General features: G+C 42.7%; 1 protein-coding gene across 1 annotated transcript in view; it reads left to right on the top strand.

Moving 5' to 3' along the window:
• The window catches only part of LOC146866029 (uncharacterized), a 538845-nt gene that overhangs the window by 433514 nt on the left and 86665 nt on the right, over positions 1-18666 (top strand). The window contains exons 12-13 of the mRNA XM_085640219.1: positions 11917-12099; positions 14405-14571. Coding sequence (XP_085496345.1) covers positions 11917-12099; positions 14405-14571 — 350 coding nt within the window. The remainder of the gene's footprint in view (positions 1-11916; positions 12100-14404; positions 14572-18666) is intronic.

The raw sequence follows: 18666 nt of genomic DNA, 5'->3' as shown, positions 1-18666 counted from the left end.
GATAGGGAATAGTTAAAGGCCGGAAAGACAAATGTAAATGTAAAAAATACAAGAAGGGTAAAAGAAGAAGAAGAAGAAGGACAGAGAAAGAGTCACTCATGGGGGTTTAAAATTCTCAGAGGATAAAGGAGAGACACGTTTCAGAGCCATGCGGTCAAGATATGTTGTGAGAGGCAACCAGAATAAATCTCTATTTAGGGTAGGGGTGGAAACAGCGGCAAAACGTACATCGAGCCTCTGATAATGACAGAGAGAGTTCCACCAACATTGTATAGAGAGCTTAGAAAGATCCTTCCAGTTAGAAGAAATGTGTTGAAAAGCCAGAGCCAACATAAGATCTAATAGACCAGAGGAGTGTGAAGAAATATCTAGAGTGTCAGAAATACTACCTAAAAAAAGAAGAGGGATAGAGTATGGAGTAGAGATAGAAAATAGACGAGAGACATAAGACCACACCTGATCCCAGAGCACGAGAACAGAAGGGCAAAGAAAAAATAGATGAAAAAGATCAGCATTAGGGGCAGCACAGGTCCAACAGTTAGAGTCCTTATCAGGAGAAAAGCGAGAAATAGAAACAGGAGAGAGATAAAGTCTGTGATATAGAAAAAACATAGATTGAGTAAGTGAAGCGGAACGGGAAATTTTTAAAGACCTGGACCAGACTTTGTCCCAAACAGCTATAGGCCAGTCACAGCCCAGATCCAGCTCCCAAGCACTTTCCAATTTAGATTTCGGGCGGGTCGGATTGGGGGAGGAGAAGAATTTATAAATAAGAGAGGCTTTAGGGAGAGTAGACAAGATCTGAAGAAGTGGGGAATGAGATACGGGAGAGGGTGACGAGGGAAGGGAATAATAAACATCAAGTATGATGGCCATGAGGACAGTGAATCTGCGGAAAAAGGATTGCGGGCATTGAAACAAAATTCGGAATCGAGGAAAAGAACATGGAAGAAGACCATCGAAAAGTTGGTTAACCCACATCAGACCCTTAGATCTCCACACATTCCAACAAATAGGACGATTATTGAGGAGAATAAGCGAATTGTACCAGATAGGGGAAGCCAAAAAGGATTCACGAGAAACAGGACCAGGACGAACCAGAGCATATAAAAGAGAGGAAGTGTGTTTGAAGAGGGGTAGAGGAGTGGTTAAGTTCTTAGCAGAGAAATGTGCAATCTCAGGTAAAGAGAAAGGAGAGAGGAGTGAGCGTTCAATAGAAAGCCAAAGGGGAGCAAGAGGGGAGGGTGCGAGAACCAGCCAATTAGAAGCCTGACGGAGAGAAAAAGATTTATGATAGAGACGGAAGTCCGGAAAATTGACTCCACCATTGGATTTCGGTTTACGAAGAACAACTAGAGCGACTCTCGACTTTTTGTGGTTCCATAGAAACTAAGAAAGACAGGAGTCGATGCGCTTGAAGTAGATATCAGGGATATGTATGGGGAGCATGGAAAAGATGTATATAAGAATGGGAGATATCATCATTTTGATCGAATCCAGCCGACCCCACCATGAAAGAAAGAGAGGGTTCCAAGAAGAGAACAATTTATCAATACGGGATAATACAGCAGACATGTTCAACCGAATAGATGAAGAGATGGAGTTAGAGAACCATATTCAAAGATACTTAATTTTAGAGGAATTCCATGCAAAGCCAGTGGTCGAGAACTGATGAGGGAGACGAAATTTGGTAAGAGGGAGGATCTCAGTTTTATCAGAGTTGATCTTGTATCCAGAAACTTGGGAAAAGGAGTTAAACTCAAGCAGTAAGGCCGGAATGGATTGGTCAGGGTCAGAAATAAACAAAAGAATGTCATCTGCATACGCAGAGAGTTTCAAATGAGTCTTGTCATAAGGGAAGCCAGAAATAGATATGTTATTTCTAATAGACGTAAGGAATGGTTCTAAGGCCAGAACAAAAAGTAGAGGGGACAAAGAGCAACCTTGACGGACACCGCGCTGTAGGGGAAAATAGGGGGATAGATGACCATTAACTAAAACAGACGCCTTAGGGGCCGAATAAAGTAAAGAAACAAGAGAAATAAAATTAGGGCCAAAACCGTGCCAGCGCAAAGAAGCAAACAAGAAGGACCAATCTACTCTATCAAAAGCTTTCTCAGCATCAACCGAGATGGCAGCTAAAGAGATGTTGAGAGAAGGTACTTTATTTAGGACATTGAGAAAAAGGCGGGAATTATCCGAGGTAAGCCTGCCCTTTACAAAACCACACTGCTCCTTGCCAATAAGATGTGGGAGAAGAGGATCCAAGCGTAGGGCAAGAAGCTTAGCAAATAATTTGTAGTCTACATTAACTAGGGATATTGGTCGGTAGTTTTTACAGAATTGGGGGTCGCGACCCTCCTTAGGTATAAGGCAAATCGTAGCCTCGTGAAAAGTACCAGCAGCTGTGCCAGAGGTAAAGAAGGATTGGAAAAGTGAGAGAAGTTTAGGAAGCAGAAGATCTGAAAAATGCAGATAAAATTCCACAGAGAAACCATCAGGACCCGGAGATTTACCTTTAGTTAAAGACTTTAAGGCGCTATCCAGTTCGGTAATAGAGAGATCAAGTTCAAGACCAGGGAAGTTAAGATGAGAAGTGGAGGGGGCAGGAATTTTATCTAAGTAGGATTGAATAAGAGAAGCCGAGGGAGGCGACTCAGGAGTATAGAGAGATTGGTAGAAACCTTGAAATTGGGCGAGTATATCCTGCTCCTTATGCAAGAGAAGATTATCGGTGGAATAAATCGAATCAATAGAATTACGCTCCTTACGAGACTTAAGATAATTGGCCAAAAGTTTACCTGATTTGTTACGACCTCCGTAGTAGCGGGCACTGCTCCGGAGTAATATTGAAGAAGCATTGTCAGTAGTGGTTTTGTTAAAATCGATTTTGGCGCGTATAAGGTCTGGTAAAATAGTTTTAGTAGAAGAAGTGTAGAATTTATGCTCCAGGGATTTAATATGAGCTAGCAGGTCTTTCTGTTTCTTAAGGTAACATTTCTTTTTCTTTGAGACAAAATCAATCACAAAACCGCGAGCGGTAGCCTTAAAAGAGTCCCAGATAACATGAGGGGCTAAAGAGGGATCAGAATTAAATAAAAAGAATTCTGTAGCAAAAGAAAGAAAAGAAGAGGAAAAGAGAGGATCCAGGAGAAGAGAATTATTGAAACGCCAACGAGAAGATTTGGGATGAGGAGGGAGAAGATCAAGAACTGTGACAATGGGAGCATGGTCTGAGATAACTATCGGCTCTATAGACGAGGACAGAAGATTTTGAGAAAGAGACTGAGAAAGGAAGATGTAGTCAATCCGAGAGAAAGAAGCATGAGGAGGTGAAAAGAAGGAATAGTCTAGAGTGTCGGGATGGGACAGTCTCCATGAGTCAAGAAGGTGTGATTTAGAAATAGTATCAAGAAATTGCGTATGTGATTTGTGAGGGGTAAAGCGAGCAGAGGATTTGCGATCAAGAAACGGGTCAACAATTTGATTACAACCCCCCCCCAAAATGAACATGGAATCACTGTATTGAAAACATTTAGAAGTTATTAGAGGCCAAAAATTACAATCTGGATGAGTAGGACCATAAACATTAAAAACAGTCAAGGATACAGAATTGATTAACAGCTTAACTAAGACCCAACGGCCATCAGCATCATTCTCTTGAGAAAGAACTTTACACTTGAGTTTCTTGTGACACAAAATGGCCACACCATTCTTTTTATTAGATGTAGGAGAGAATAAAACCGTTCCCACCCAGCCTCTCTTCAGCTTAAGAGACTCTGCCTCAGAAAGATGAGTCTCTTGTAAAAGAACTAAATCAGGAGTATAAGAGGCTAGATGGGAAAGCACTCTCTGTCGTTTAATAGGGTTAACGAAACCTTTCACATTCCATGAAATAACCTTGAATTAAAAACAATAAAATGTGCAAGGAACACCGAAAAGGCATAGAAACAAGAACGCCATAAAGGACAACAACAAATGAATGAGAGAAAAGAACAAGACAAAAGAAATTCCGGAGATACAGTAAGAGAAGAGCAAAGAAGAAGGAAAGAGGGGAAGAGGGAAGAAAAAAGAAGTACAAGAAGAGACAGTACATATCCAAAACGGATGACTGAGGAAAACATACCTGAAGGGGGAAAAGGAGATGACAAAATGACGGTGGGTATGGGAGGATTTGACAAGAACGGCCTCCTAAGCCGGAGAACAACACACCGCACCAGGACGGGAGATGAGAAAGACGAATCGTATGAGACGAAGAGGAATACAAAAGAGCGGATCGGGCAATCTAAGGAAGGGAAAAAGAAACACGTTATACAAAAGTCATGTCAAGAAAAACAACACAAAAGCAGACGTTATATGTAAAACAGAAAACCCAAACCAACAACCACTATAGAATCACATAAACAGAAGAAAAAGCAAACCAAGAAAAGAATATATCAGCAAAAACCTGCAAGGAGAGAGACAAAAAAGATAAGTAATCAACCAGTAGTGGGATTGGATGTATCCATGCCAGCATTGGTCTGAATGTGAATAAAATTCTTGAGTTCAGCTGGATCTTGGAAAGTCCAAGTGTTGTTTTGGTGAGTTACTTTGAAGGTACAGGGGTGAAAGAGACCATATCTAGCTCCAATAGAGCGCAGAGGAGCTCGAAGAGACAACAATTCCTTTCTTCTGGCGGCAGTGGCATTAGAGACATCTTGAGAGAGAAAAACTCTCTGACCCATCCAGGACACTTGGCGCTTTGCACGAGCTGTAGAGAGGACCAGAAGAAGATCAGTAAACTTGAGGAAGAGGATGATGACCCCTCGCGGTTTGGTTAAAGAGGAGGAGCGAGGGCCAAGTCTATGAGCTCGTTGGATACTGAGAGAGGTAGTAGCAGGAAGGTCCAGAAGTTTCAGAAGAAAAGAGGAGAAAAACGTGACAGGGTCATCTCCTTCCAAGGACTCCGGCAGGCCATAAACGCGTAGGTTGTTCCTTCTATTCCTGTTTTCCAAATCCTCAGTGTGCTGTTGGAGGGCAAGAAGACACTTTTCCAGAGAGGAGATGCGCTGAGAATTTGACTGAATCTCTGTAACCTGCTGCTCCACAGTAGAAACACGAACTTCCATAGTTGACCACTTAGCCTCAAAAAGCTGCATCTTGGTATTAGTCTCCTCCACAAACGGGCGAAAAGCGCGAATCTCCTCTAGTATCAGCTCCATAGATATAGGGGATGGAGATGACTCAGATGGAGGAGGAGAAGAGTCCTGCTTCAAGCGCTTAGGTAAGGAAGCAGAAGGAGAAGACTTGTTGGAGGTAGGCTGTGATGGAGAAGAACGGACGGAGGATGCCGTCGCCATTTGATCTGTGGGAGAAGGATGAGAAGAGTGACCTGCCGTTGCTGAAGAGGCGGAGGGAGGTGGGGTCTTCGAGGGTACAAAGACAAACTTTGGGTTACGTAGCTTGCCCATAGAAGCTTGAACGTGCCAGTGACAGGAAGACAAAGAAGCAATCCAACGCAACGTCTTGTACTCAAAAAGCAAAGAATGTCAATATGTTTGGCCGGAAAACACAGCGGTCAGCAGGAGCAGTAAGGGGCAGCGACAAAAACCATGAAGAAACCCCAGACTCAGAGGTGTTGCAAACAGGAGTTAAAGATTGCTTCCAGTAGTAACAGGGAGATCACCAGTGGGCGCGAAAGCCATATGCGCTGAGAGTTGGTGAGAGAATTGCAACAAAAATTCAGCACGTAGACGTAATGAGGATGGAATGAGTTTTACGCCTTGAGACTGGAGTAAATCATCAAAAAAGAGCACAGCATACGTAACAGCCTGCGAGGGGAACAAGAACGCAGGGGTCTCTCAGGAAGCAGCATCGAGATGAGGAATAACTTGCAGGCATAGCGCACTGGCAGGGCACAAAACACAAAGGAGAGAACCTTAGTTGCTAACAATGAAGTCCAATGTCTGGAGGAAGAACAAGGAGAGCATGTCTGCAGTCACCTCAGCGTCGCGCACACATCGCGCATATTTCAAAATGGCGGTCGCGCTGAGGGACTTACATCGAGAGGCAAGAACGGGCCAAAAACTGCAGAAAAACAAAGTCTGGCAGTCACATCTTCAGCACGAAGTCATCCGCTTACAGGAGCCGCAAGAAATCAGCCGAAATGCTCGCAGATAGCGGCGAAAATATGAAAAGTCCGCCGCGGCGCAGGAGAGCTCCGGTCTCAGGCGGCCATCTTGTTCGCCGTCCAAGCCACGCCCCCCCTAATGTGATCTATGTTGACCTTCAAAACAGATAATCAGGTTCCTAACTTTCACTCATTAAAGTATTGCATAGATAATCAACTTTTAATCTTCCTTAATAAAAGTTACAATAATCAACAATGTTTTTGTGGTGGTGAAGCAATGTATTCTCTGATCCAGAAAACTCCAGTAGAAACTGTGAATATTGCTGTATATAGTACTTGCTTTGCAGACTTGCAGCACACACACCTGGGAGACAATCCTGAATCGAATTAAAGGTTTGACTCTCAGAATTTGTTCTTATTATTATTGTTAATATTGTTATTATTATTATTATTATTATTATTATTATTATTATTATTATTATTATTATCATTCATATTTTGTAGAGTGCATGGCTACCTACCAAAGATTTCCCAGTGCTGAGTTGATAAAGTAAGGGGGTAACTCCAATGTGAGGTCACCGAAAAGCGGAATTTAAGAAGCATTTGAGGATGGTAACTACCAGGTCTTTAAGAGTTTCCTGAACACCATGAATGAATCACATTTTTCATTGATGTATGCAGATTATTCCAGAGTCTTGGTCCATGGTAAAAAAATGCTCAGCCGCCTTGACTGGATTTTTTGATTCTAGGATTTACGGCCAGCCTCAATTTGCTGGAGTGAAACGAGCCTGCAGGGGAGTACCGAGATACCAACAATTTCAGATAGATAGGACCTGGGTTTGCTAAGCATTTGTGCATATATCACAATGCTTTGAATTGCATGCCCTGCTCAATAGGTAGAGTCCTTAACAAACTGGCTGTAGAAGAAAACTTGGGGGACGTAACAGGAGGTGTGCTCCAGCATTTTGAATGATCTGAAGGCACTTAAGTAGGTATTTTGCCACTCCCAAATACGTCATTTCTGTTTTTCAGCCTAGAAATAACTATGGCCTGGACAATGATTCTTTGAGCAGAAGTAGGGAGACAGACTATAATCTTTCTGAGCCACTTCAGTGTGCCAAAGCAGGTGGCTGCCACCCTGCTAATCTGTTGACTTACAGTGAGTTTGTTGCCCAGCAGAACACCTACGTTCTTTACAACTGGTACTGGGCTGGGGGGAGTATCTAGGCTTTCTGACCACAGGTGGGAGCCACAAAGGATACAGGGGTTACACAGCAGCAAGACTTCTGTCTTGTCTCCATTCAACTTTAAAAAGTTGACATTCATGCAAGAAGAATCTTGGGTGAGACAGGAGTGCAAATCCATCAAATTCTGGTTATCCTTGGGTGACAGAGGTACCACAATTTGTGTATCATCAACATAGGAAAAGAGTGTAAGGCTACAGTTCTCCACAATCTCTGCCAATGGCCTAACATATAGATTGAATAGCAGAGGACTAAAAGTGGAACCATGAGGCACACCAGAAGTTAAACAATGTGGTTTTGACCTATGTTGATTAGTATGCCCCTGAAAGGTGTGATTGTGCAGTATATATTTCAACCAGGATAATGCAGTATTTTGTATTACAATTCCATTTGGACTTTGTATGAGCATAGCTTGATTCACAGTATCAAATGCTGCACTGAGATTTACAGAATCAGTGCATCAGCTCCGCCATCATGTAGTTGGTACTTCAAGAGTTCCTTAACACCAAGAAGCACTGATTCAGTGCTATGACATGCACGAAAATCAGCCTGTGAGGGATGCAGTAATTCATTGAGTTCTATGTGCCTAGTAAGTTGTAGATTTACATGTTTCTCTAACACTTTAGTTAGCGTCGGTAATAACGATATAGGTCTATAATTCACCTAAGTAAGTAAGTCCAGATTAGGTTTTTTAAGTCATGGCATAATAAAGGCTGTTTTCCAAATTTCAGGGACCACACACTCAATCAAAGATCTTTTTAACAATTGTGTAATCTGCTTTATCACAGAGAAGGAAAGTTTTCCCAAAATGCCTGGGGGACAGGGATCCTACGGAGATCCTGATTCAATGGACGTCAAAATCAGCCTGAACGGTGTCACATTCAAAGGCTGGAACTCATGTATCAGACAGTTTTTCTTAGGGAAACTAGGTGAAAACTGACCTCATCAGTAGTGGAAAAGGTGGCCTGGATATCTGGTACTTTTTTAGTAAAGATATATTTGGCTATTTCCTCGCATTGTGTTTGAGAGATGGGGATAACAGGTGCAATGTTGGAAGGATCTGAAAGGACTTTCGCAACCCAAAACAGGGTCTTAGGAAAGATCTGAGTTGTTATGATTTTACTTGTAAAAAAGGCAGCTTTGTGGCAAGCTTTTTAGTAGGAGTTTAATGTGTTTTTGTAGGTTACCTTATCTTATATGTTTTACGCCACATTCCCACCAGATGTTTGCAAGATTTATTTTGTTTGTGTAAAGTGTTGTTGTACCAGGGAGCCTGGGGCAGGGTTCTGTGATACTTTTATAGTGGACACATGTTCTAAAGTATCCAAAGAGGACTGAATCCATTCATCCTCCATGGAAGTATCTAGTTCCACTGAGTCACACCACCGTGGGCGATTGGCTTCTAAAATAGCATTCCACCAAGAAACATCCAATTTTTCCCAGCTCCTACTAGAGGAGACAAAATGGATTTGAGAATCTGCACACTTGAAACTATAGAAAATGAACCCGGAACAGCAAAATGGTCAGACCGTAGCTGCGGTAGAGGGGGTATCTAACTGTAAATTTTTTGAGTTGGTAAACACCAGGTCAAATACGTGCCCAGTATTATGAGTAGGGGAATTTATTCATCAGTTGGATGTTCAGGGCCAGGAAGTCATCCATCAGTGATGAGGCTGTACTACAAGTTTTAGCCATCCAGTTGAATATTCAGGTCTTCAAGGATCGTGAAATTTGCATATTTAAGAATGGCTGGAGTGAGACAGTCAATGATGTTGGTACACCAGTTGCCAAAAGTACCAGGAGGGCAGTAAATAAGTGCTACTTGATGTGTAGAAGTTTAATAATTCAAATCAACAAGAGTTGTTTCCATCAAAATGCTTGATCCATTAAGCGACTGCCTAAAAATGGGTAAACAATGTTGCTTCAAATGTTTTTGTTCAATGAGAACGTGTTTGCTCTTGGCACAGAATGTATGATGTTACAACGCATGCCATTACAACGCAAGCCGTTAAAACACATACCTTTACCCCGACTTGCTGTCGGGAGTGCGCTGGAAGTTGGAATAGTATAATTTTCTATTCCAACTGCAGTGTCTTTAACAGTAGGGAAGGTGTTATAGTTAATTCCAACACCTTCTACCCCCCTGCAACAAGCCTTTCACGTTGTAACGACATGCGTTGTAACGCTTTCGTTGTAAAGGCTGTTTCCCCTTGGCACAGTCTTTGAAACACTTAATGCTCCACTCCAGTGCATTTCGGGCCCCAAATTGCCCTTCTTCAGTGAACGAAGAAAGTGAAAAGAATTATATACCAACATCATCAACACATGGCACACATGATCAAGCATTTTCGTGGAAACTACTCATGTTGAATTGAGTTATTAAACTTCTGCAATTCAAGCATATACTGCTCGAATCAAGTATTTAATTCGAGTAGGGACTGTTACCCAGGTATGTGCACAGCAAGTCTGCATGTACAGTGTGGTACACAGCTACTATCGCAGTAATCTATGTTGAACTGCGGTGTATTAAACTGATTAAGCTTTAGAGACATCCTATTTCTAGACATAGATATTTAAGTTAGGATTTCACACAAGTCAATTGTCAATTCTTCCCAGGAAGTTATCTAATAAAGGTCCCTGATACACAATATTGGTATAGTAATTTCTATGAGTTTTGATAAATGTGTGCATGTCGTGAAATGCCGTAAAGGACCACTTATATTTATCCCTCTTATATCCCTAACAGTACCAATTTGTGTAACCAGAATACTAAGGTTACCCAAAAATGTGTCTTTTCTGTGTGTTGTGATTGCGCTTTGTTCAGCAAATAATATAATAGTCAAGTCTTAAATCATCTTGAGCAGTATCCATAAGGAGTATTCAAGCACTTTGTAGGCCAATGCTTGAATAATGAGTGGGGTGTGCCAGGACATAAATCTCAAATCTTCCATTCAAATGTCCCATTAGGCTATGAAATAAGCGGCCAATAAAACCCTTTGGCAATAGATTATCCACGTTTAATTTTCTTAAGCGTAAAGTAATGTGCCTCCTTTCTTTTGTATGCCTCTTTCTGCATTTTTTTAAAGATTGACTTAGTTGTGTAGTATTTTCAGTAAACTCGCTCAATAGATTAGGTGCTGTTGCACATACCTGGGAAAAGAAGACGTATAAAATATTCAACGCATGGATTTTGCCACTATCTTGTCTAAATTGGTATTCAACAACTAACAGATATTCGTCATCTATTACCACAATGGATTCCACAATCCCAAGCAGCAGTGAATTTGAGGTCAATTTTAGGACTACATTTCAAAGAGTGCTGGGTTAATCTCTCATGTGTTTGACAACCATTCCAGAAATTCTGAAAGAAACTGAAGACACATCTTTTCAAAGCACACTACAACTTGCACAATAGCAACTACAAGTTATTTACCTCTAGTGGCCGATCTTGAATCACACCTCGAGCTCTCACCCTTTGTTCAGCTCTCTATTACTTAGAAGCTAGGCTTGCACTATAGGATTAACACAACTTACTTATGTACATACATACAACTAACGACACCAATGTATTCACTGAGCCTCTTCCTATAGCAGAACATGCACAAGAGCTATTAAACACTTAGGAAAGCCAGGGGTTTACACATCCCTTGAGTGGTTTACTTTTTTCAGACATGCAGCCTATGTTGTAGAACTGCAAGGATCTCCTGAACCCTTTTTGCCTCCAATGGGAGATCAGCAAAATGTCTCGGCACTCCCTAGGATACCCAACTCCTTTCAATAGGCAAATCAGCGGTTCGCATGAAAGAGACAATGCAACACAGCTATGGTTGTGCATTGGTACTTTGTGCAGGTGAAACCCTGCATCCAGACATCGAGACGGTGACAGCAGTTAGGTACTTACACCCAGGTAAGTCCCAGGACCCTTCAGTAGCCAGAGATCGCACAGGCATGTTTGAAAGTGCAGTAGGTGAGACCACTCTCTTTGCATGTTATCCTCAATGGGACGTATCCAAGAACAGAAAATGTGGGCATGCACCGTAACCTATGTCAAAAAATGTTTAGTTGGACACTGCATAATTTTGTGCTGGTGGGAAACACTGCAGCTGTGCTTTTGTTACAGGGGGCCGATTTTGCTGCAAAACCGCCCCCCACTGTTCCAAAACATGCCCCCACCCTTCCGACCCACCGTGAAAATGCCCGGTGCCCGCTACGGCTAGTCCGACCCTGGCTATATCATTGTATCATGAAACACACAGAAAACGAGAAAACCATGCGACATGAGAACTAACTCCGCACCATAACTCTCTATTGTCACACCCATATGTAAAATGGAAGGCTGACAAAAATAATCAGATAATGCCTGGAACATTATAAATATTTATAATTTGTGAATGTCCAAGAAAGAAAAGCATCTATGTTTTGGCGAGTTTCATGTATTTATTGCCGTTATTCAAGTGTTCTCCTTCCATTGATAACAGTGTCCAACATTTATTAAAATTAATTTTCAAAGCAAGAGTTATTTGAAATGCATCTGCAATGTTTATTGTCTTTATATTTGTTTAGAAAATTGATGACCAAAAGGGAAGAATGGATTTAAGTGAAGTCTATGCCACACTAGAAAAGGTGACCAAGATATTGCACCAAAAAGAAAAAGAGATTGGGAAATTCCTTCAAAGTGATGAAGACAATAGATTTCCCTCATCCCAAATTACTACTACCACATTATTAAATATTTTGGTGAAAAAGGTAAGTTTTTCTATTGCTTTAACTAAATTGAAATTATCTACAAATTGTTTTATAAGTGAGCAATAATTAACAGCAGAACGTCAGGGTCCACAAAAGAAAGGCTAAAATGCTTACAGACATAACTAAAGAGGGTTTCAGTGCAATAAACACTTGTCACATTGGATTAACTGTACATCAAATTCGAATAGCAGGTTACAAAGCATTAGAATACAATTTAGAATAGGGTGTTTGGCGGTTATGAAGGAGTTCTCTTCTGACACATGTTTTTCTTGTAGTAGTGCTTTAACTTCCTTTTTGAAAATCCTGAATGAGGTAATTGTTCTTTTTAAGGGTGGTACGGGGTTCCATAGTTTTGGGACAGATCCAGTAAAAGAGTGGTTATGTGTTTTTTCTTTATTTTGAATCTGGCTGGTTCTATCGTGAGGGATTTAGCACTTCTGGAATCCCTTCCTCTCCCTGATAGCTTGATCCTATTTGTCATTAATTAGAACCATTTTATGTAGAGCATTGTGTATTATGCATGCCAGATTCAGTTGGATCCTAGCTTCAACTGGGAGCCAGTTGAGGGCTCTGAGTGATGGAGAAATGCGATCATAACAACGTGTGTTTGTTAAGAGTTCTGCTGCAGCATTTATTGTCGCTTTCACAGGGACAAGGCTGGATTTAGATAGGCCCATGATTGTGGCATTTCCATAGTCATTCTTCCCAACCTTACTCAACAAATATTGAAGCTCCTTCTGGAGTTCCAAAGGGAACACGAAATTCACTCCAAAACCGCCAGTGGATGGGTACTCCAAGACTGATCATAGCACATTATCTCCATCACATGTAAACCCCAATGGAACATCACAGCTGCCAGAAAACAGAGCAGTCAGCTGATCCACATCTCCAGAAGATAGGTGTATAACCCGCTTCTCATAGGGCGCTACCGCCAAAACTAAATAGGTTGTCCAGAAAGTGGAACATTAGGTACTGAATGCAAAAATGGCTAGGAATAGAAAGCTCAAAATATCCTGAGAGCTACAAGATATTGACATAAATCACTTGGTTAAGCTAAAATTACCTTGGTCTAAGATCTATGGTATATCTCACGAATGTAATGTTTGGCACGGGGAACAACCTTTACAACGCAATTTTTACAACGCACTACACTTACAACGCATTTTTAACAACGCAACATCCACTACAACGCATTCCATTACATAGCATGACACTACAACGCATTTTTAAAAACTACCTTTACAACGCATTCCATTACATCGCATACTACCTTTACAACGCATACCATTACAACACATAATATTACACTACACTATCCAACACTTACCCTACTGTTGCACCCCCTGGAGTTAGAATAGTAATGTTTACCCCTATACTATCCAACACTTACCCTACTGTTGCACCCCCTGGAGTTAGAATAGTAATTTTTACCCCTATACTATCCAACACTTTCCCTACTGTTGCACCCCCTGGAGTTAGAATAGTAATTTTTACCCCTATACTATCCAACACTTACCCTACTGTTGCACCCCCTGGAGTTAGAATAGTAATTTTTACCCCTATACTATCCAACACTTACCCTACTGTTGCACCCCCTGGAGTTAGTATAGTAATTTTTACCCCTATACTATCCAACATTTACCCTACTGTTGCACCCCCTGGAGTTAGAATAGTAATTTTTACCCCTATACTATCCAATACTTACCTTAAATGCAATTTAATATTATGCGTTGTAATGGTATGCGTTGTAAAGGTAGTATGTGATGTAATGGAATGCGTTGTAAAGGTAGTTTTTAAAAATGCGTTGTAGTGTCATGCTATGTAATGGAATGCGTTGTAGTGGATGTTGCGTTGTAAAAAATGCGTTGTAAGTGCATGCGTTGTAAAAGTGTGCGTTGTAATGACATACATCCGTTTGGCACTCTATGCCAACAGCGATCAGGATAACCCCACCGTATGACAATTTCAACGCCATTTCCAAGTGTTAATAATCTTGATTTCACTGTAAATTATTCATGCCTCCTTTTCGGTTTATTATTTTGATGAAATCCTTTTTCAGAGAGTTGCTATATTGACACATCATTCTATTATCATGTTGTACTAAAGTGAACAGCTTATGGTTTATTAACATATTTGGTATTTCATATATTAGTTTTATCACCTTAGCTTTTTTATCTCGAAGACACTGCTTCCATGTAAAGCTCTCTGCCGCCCATTCGGTGTTGTACATGCCATTTCAACCAACTAATGAATAAATAAAAAATACATAAGCCAGTTTCTTTAATACATTTTTTGTTCTTATCAGATGCATTCGATATACTGCGACAATCCGGAGACAGCAACATTTGTGAAGGAGCTTCTTGAAAAGAATGAAGTCAAAAGGTTGGCTTGCAAGAAAGGTTTTACAACGTCTCAAGTTGATTTTTTTTCATATGAAAAGCTTTGTGGGAATAAGCCTCTGGACCATGAAAGGTGAGTTACACAAAATAATGTGTTATTTTCAGGCTTACCACAAAAGCTTCGAGGGGAAGTATGACACTGTTATTTTTGATTCTTAATTGAAATTTTACTTTAGTATAAATTGATACTTTAAAAATCTTTGTACTCTTATGATGTTAATTCACTTAAGCCATAAAGAAAAATAAATTTACTCTATATTAAAAAAATAACATTATACTTTAAAAACTGCTACAGTTCCAATCATTAAAGTCTTGCTCTGGTGTTATTTGACTAAGTTGATGACATGAGCCATTACAAGGCAGCAGGACTTTAATCACGTGTAGAGCATCTTCAATAATGCTTTAGGGTCATTACAATACCCCTATTTGTCTTGGTGGGGCCCCCTCTTCAATTGTCCATCAATGGTGATTTACTTGCCAGAGCCCTGCACACAGGAATTCTCGGCTCCGCATCAACTGATATTTATTGACTGTGATAGTTGCAGAAGGAGCAAGAACAAAGCCTAAAACTAATCTGCTCCTCAGTTTGACATGACAGGGGGAAAGTCAAGGGCTGCTCAGGTTTTACTGTTCCTCTTGGCATGGCGCCTGCTTTCACTGTCTGGCTGTCAGGTGGTTCAAAGAGCTCAATTCCGTTTTTGCCAAAACCCACATCCTTAGTTTCTCTGATTCCCTTGAAAGGGAAAGAAAGAGGGGCATATGTACAAGGGGTTCACGCCGCTTTAGCAACACTTTTCCAACGGTTTTGCGGTGATATTTTTATCACCATATGTACAAGCTGTCCCTAACCTCTGTTAGCGGCAGTTTTCTGGCGAAAACGTCCATTCTAAAGATCGCCACTTCTGTTAGCAATAATGACATGCAACGGAGGCGTTCCTGTGCAAAAACAGCTGCTAACCCCACTTTGCAATAATTGCAAGGGGATTCCTGAACTTTGGAGGACCAAAAAATCTGCCTCTAACTGCAGTTAGAGGCAGTTTTTTAAGACCAGAAAATAGCTGGTCTTAAAAATGGAGATAACACTTGGGACCTCTTTCCAGCAGGTTTTGGTGCTTGACAGTGCTGCAAACAATGCTGCAATGCTGCCCTGCGACAAAACTACAGGGCAGGAATGCGCACCATCAATAAGATAGTGTGCATTCCTGGGCCTCAGTCATGAAAAGTGTTGCGGCGCTGCACCAAGACAGCGTTGCAACACTTTTCACTACGCCCTTCTTGCGACACCACGGATGCGCAGTATTCACTGGACAGCGATCCATGATGCAAGTAATGACAGATACGTCTGGAATCCTGACGTATCTGTCTGCGCTAAAGTCACACATTTCTGCAGTCATGTCACAAGCATGACGCAACTCCAGCAATGCATGGGACCAGCCTATACCTATGGCACTATGTCACTATGTCACCCTTATATCTTTCATCAGGCAGGCGTAAGGTACTGACGCCGTGCCATCCTACAATTGTCATAGTGAAATCTGAGGGATTTCACTGTGCCACTCCTATGAGGCCTTGTCATGTGGGAACGCACACTCTGGGTACATCATACCTGATGCAGGTATGATGTGACACAGTGCTTCACAAGGTCACGCATATGCCTACATGCGTCATTTTGCAAATACAGCGCAACTTGGTGCTAGTTTTGCCTGGTTCATTCTTGAGGGGTGCCAGGGTGTTGCTGCAGTTGGAGAGCCATTGGTGCCAGCTGCGGGCTGTGGTGTCATCGTCTGTAAGAGTTGGCAGAGTGTTGGTACTGAGGGAGTTGACGAGACGTTCTTCGGTGGTCTTAATTCAGCTGCGAGAGCGGGCGATGATGGGGATGGTGTTCGGTGGGCATGGTGAAAATGTGATGTACACAATGATGGTTGGTCCAGAAAAGTCCGGTGGTGTGGCTGTAGTTGAATTTGCCGATGGCGGAGGCGACATGCTCGACCGTGTGTCCTGCTATGTGGCTAGCTGCGGTGACTAGCTTCTTGAGTCTGATGTTGGGGAGCTTCCCCAGGAGGTGAAACTGAGCTCGCTGAGTAGGATGTTGTCGGATGGGAGAGCCTGGTGTGCAATGAGGGCTACAATGGTATCGGAGAATGGGTGTCCATGTCCCGGGGGGCCTGCAAATGAGGGTGCCGCAGAATATGGGGTTGGGGTTGTTCCGGATCTGGAAGTTGAGTGCATGGTCAGTCGGAGTGTGCTTCTGTAGGTGATGGCAATGCCTACTCCAGGACGGTCGGGTGGTCCTTGCGGGTGATTTATTAGCCATCAGTGATGGCTATGGCGATGTCCGGTCCGGAGCAGATGTTGGTCCTTGCAGGAGAAGTGGCGTCCAGGGTTGATGGCAAGGAGAGTGCTGGCGCCGTAGTGGTGGAGTGTCCGAGAGGAAGGGTCCTTTGTGCTGAGCGCAGTCCAGGGGCAGAAGGACGCAGAAGGGCTTACCTACGGGTTGCCTTTGGCACAGGAGACGTCCAATACAATGCAGGCATTACATCATAATGCCTTTACAACGCACCTCCAACAACGCAGGTGCCTTTACATTCCATTCCTTTACAGCGCATTGTGAGGTTAGTAATGGGGTATTTTTAAGTTACAGGGTGGGAATGGGTTTTGGGTGCTGGAGATGAATATTGGGGTGTCTCATGGGGTAAATTCAGAAATTTGGGGTGTGTTTTTGCGTCGATCATGAAAATGCGGGAGAGCATTTGGGTTAAAAATGAAAATTGGGGTTTTCATTTGGGTCAAATATGATTTTTAGGGTGTGTTTTGGGGGCTCAAAGATGCACTTTAGGGTTCAGGGTTTGCTTTGTGGAGCAAGGGATAGTTTTAGGGTTGCACTCACTGCAGAGGGAATAGTAATATTTACATCTCCCCTATCCAACACCTTCCCTACTGTTGCAATATGCCTAGTATTAGAATACATTGTAATGGAATGCGATGTAATGGTAGGCACCGTAACTTCATATATACCTTTGGCACACCAGTGGTATGCCCACTGTGCATGATTGCACAGCGGCCGCCATTGAGAAGTGCTGCAGAGTACTAGACAGCTGGGAAATGGGAAACACCGGAAAGGACACTGGATGGGGAGTGGACGCGGGGGGGTGTGTGTGAGAGGGTGTTGTAAATATTTAAATGAGAAAAATCTTAGTCTTTGTTGCTCCTGCTCTCCTGAGTCTGCTTCCAGGAACAGGAAGTAGGCAGCCAGGCTTCCTCCCCTAAGCCAATCACAACACTGCAATGCGGCGCTGGGATTGGTCATTGGCGCCAGGACAAGGCGTTCAGCCAGGGGCTGGAGGGGTGGGCATGCGAACAGGACAGTGCGCATGACTGCTTTGGGCGGCCTGAGTGGGCTGACCAAACAGTCATTGTGCACTTGAGTGGGCATGCCACTCCGCCCCTGCCCTGCTCTTAGAGTGGAGCAGCCCTACCCACTCTCCCGCCCGCAAAGGAAACATAGCACGATTACATCCTGAAGTTTTCATCATGTGATGATTTTTCCTCTTCTTGTGCTGCTTGAAAGCAGTGGGGCGACGCTCTTCCGCCATAGGGGATAAGCCGCCACTGGGGGTGTGTCATCTACAGGTGCTAGGCCTGTGCGACTCGACCCCCGGGCCTCCTCCACTATGCGTACCACCTACTCCTTACCTGGACATTGACACTGTGGCGCAATCCACTGCACTCTCTCAAAATCTGTGAATCAGCCAGCAGGAGCCTCAGCCAGGTGGGATTTCACAAGCCTGGTTACAGCAGTCACCGACAAGTCTGCTGGTGAACCTCCCGATGTAGTTGATGCAACAGGGCCCCCTTAGGCGTGAAGTTGCAGCGCTCCTGCCACACAAGTTCAGCGCAGCTCAGGGGCCTCACCCTCCACAGCATCCGGCCAGCGCAACATCATTGATTGATTGATTGAAGAAAATTTATATTGCGCAAAACAATAACCCGCAGGTATCAAGGCGCCTATCAAAGAGGTAAAAATATCAATATATCACCTTACGCATAGGCTTGCAGGAAGAGGCAGGTTTTAAGGGCACCTCGGAATCTCTGTAAGGAGGGCAATGACCTGAGATCCAAAGATAAATCATTCCACCACTTAGTAGCCAGAGTAGAGAAAGCCCTACCA

The sequence above is a fragment of the Triturus cristatus genome, chromosome 2_1, assembly GCF_964204655.1.
Source record: "Triturus cristatus chromosome 2_1, aTriCri1.1, whole genome shotgun sequence".
Taxonomy (NCBI): domain Eukaryota; kingdom Metazoa; phylum Chordata; class Amphibia; order Caudata; family Salamandridae; genus Triturus; species Triturus cristatus.
Note: the sequence above shows the minus strand (reverse complement) of the source record. Positions and strands in the feature narration are given on the sequence as shown.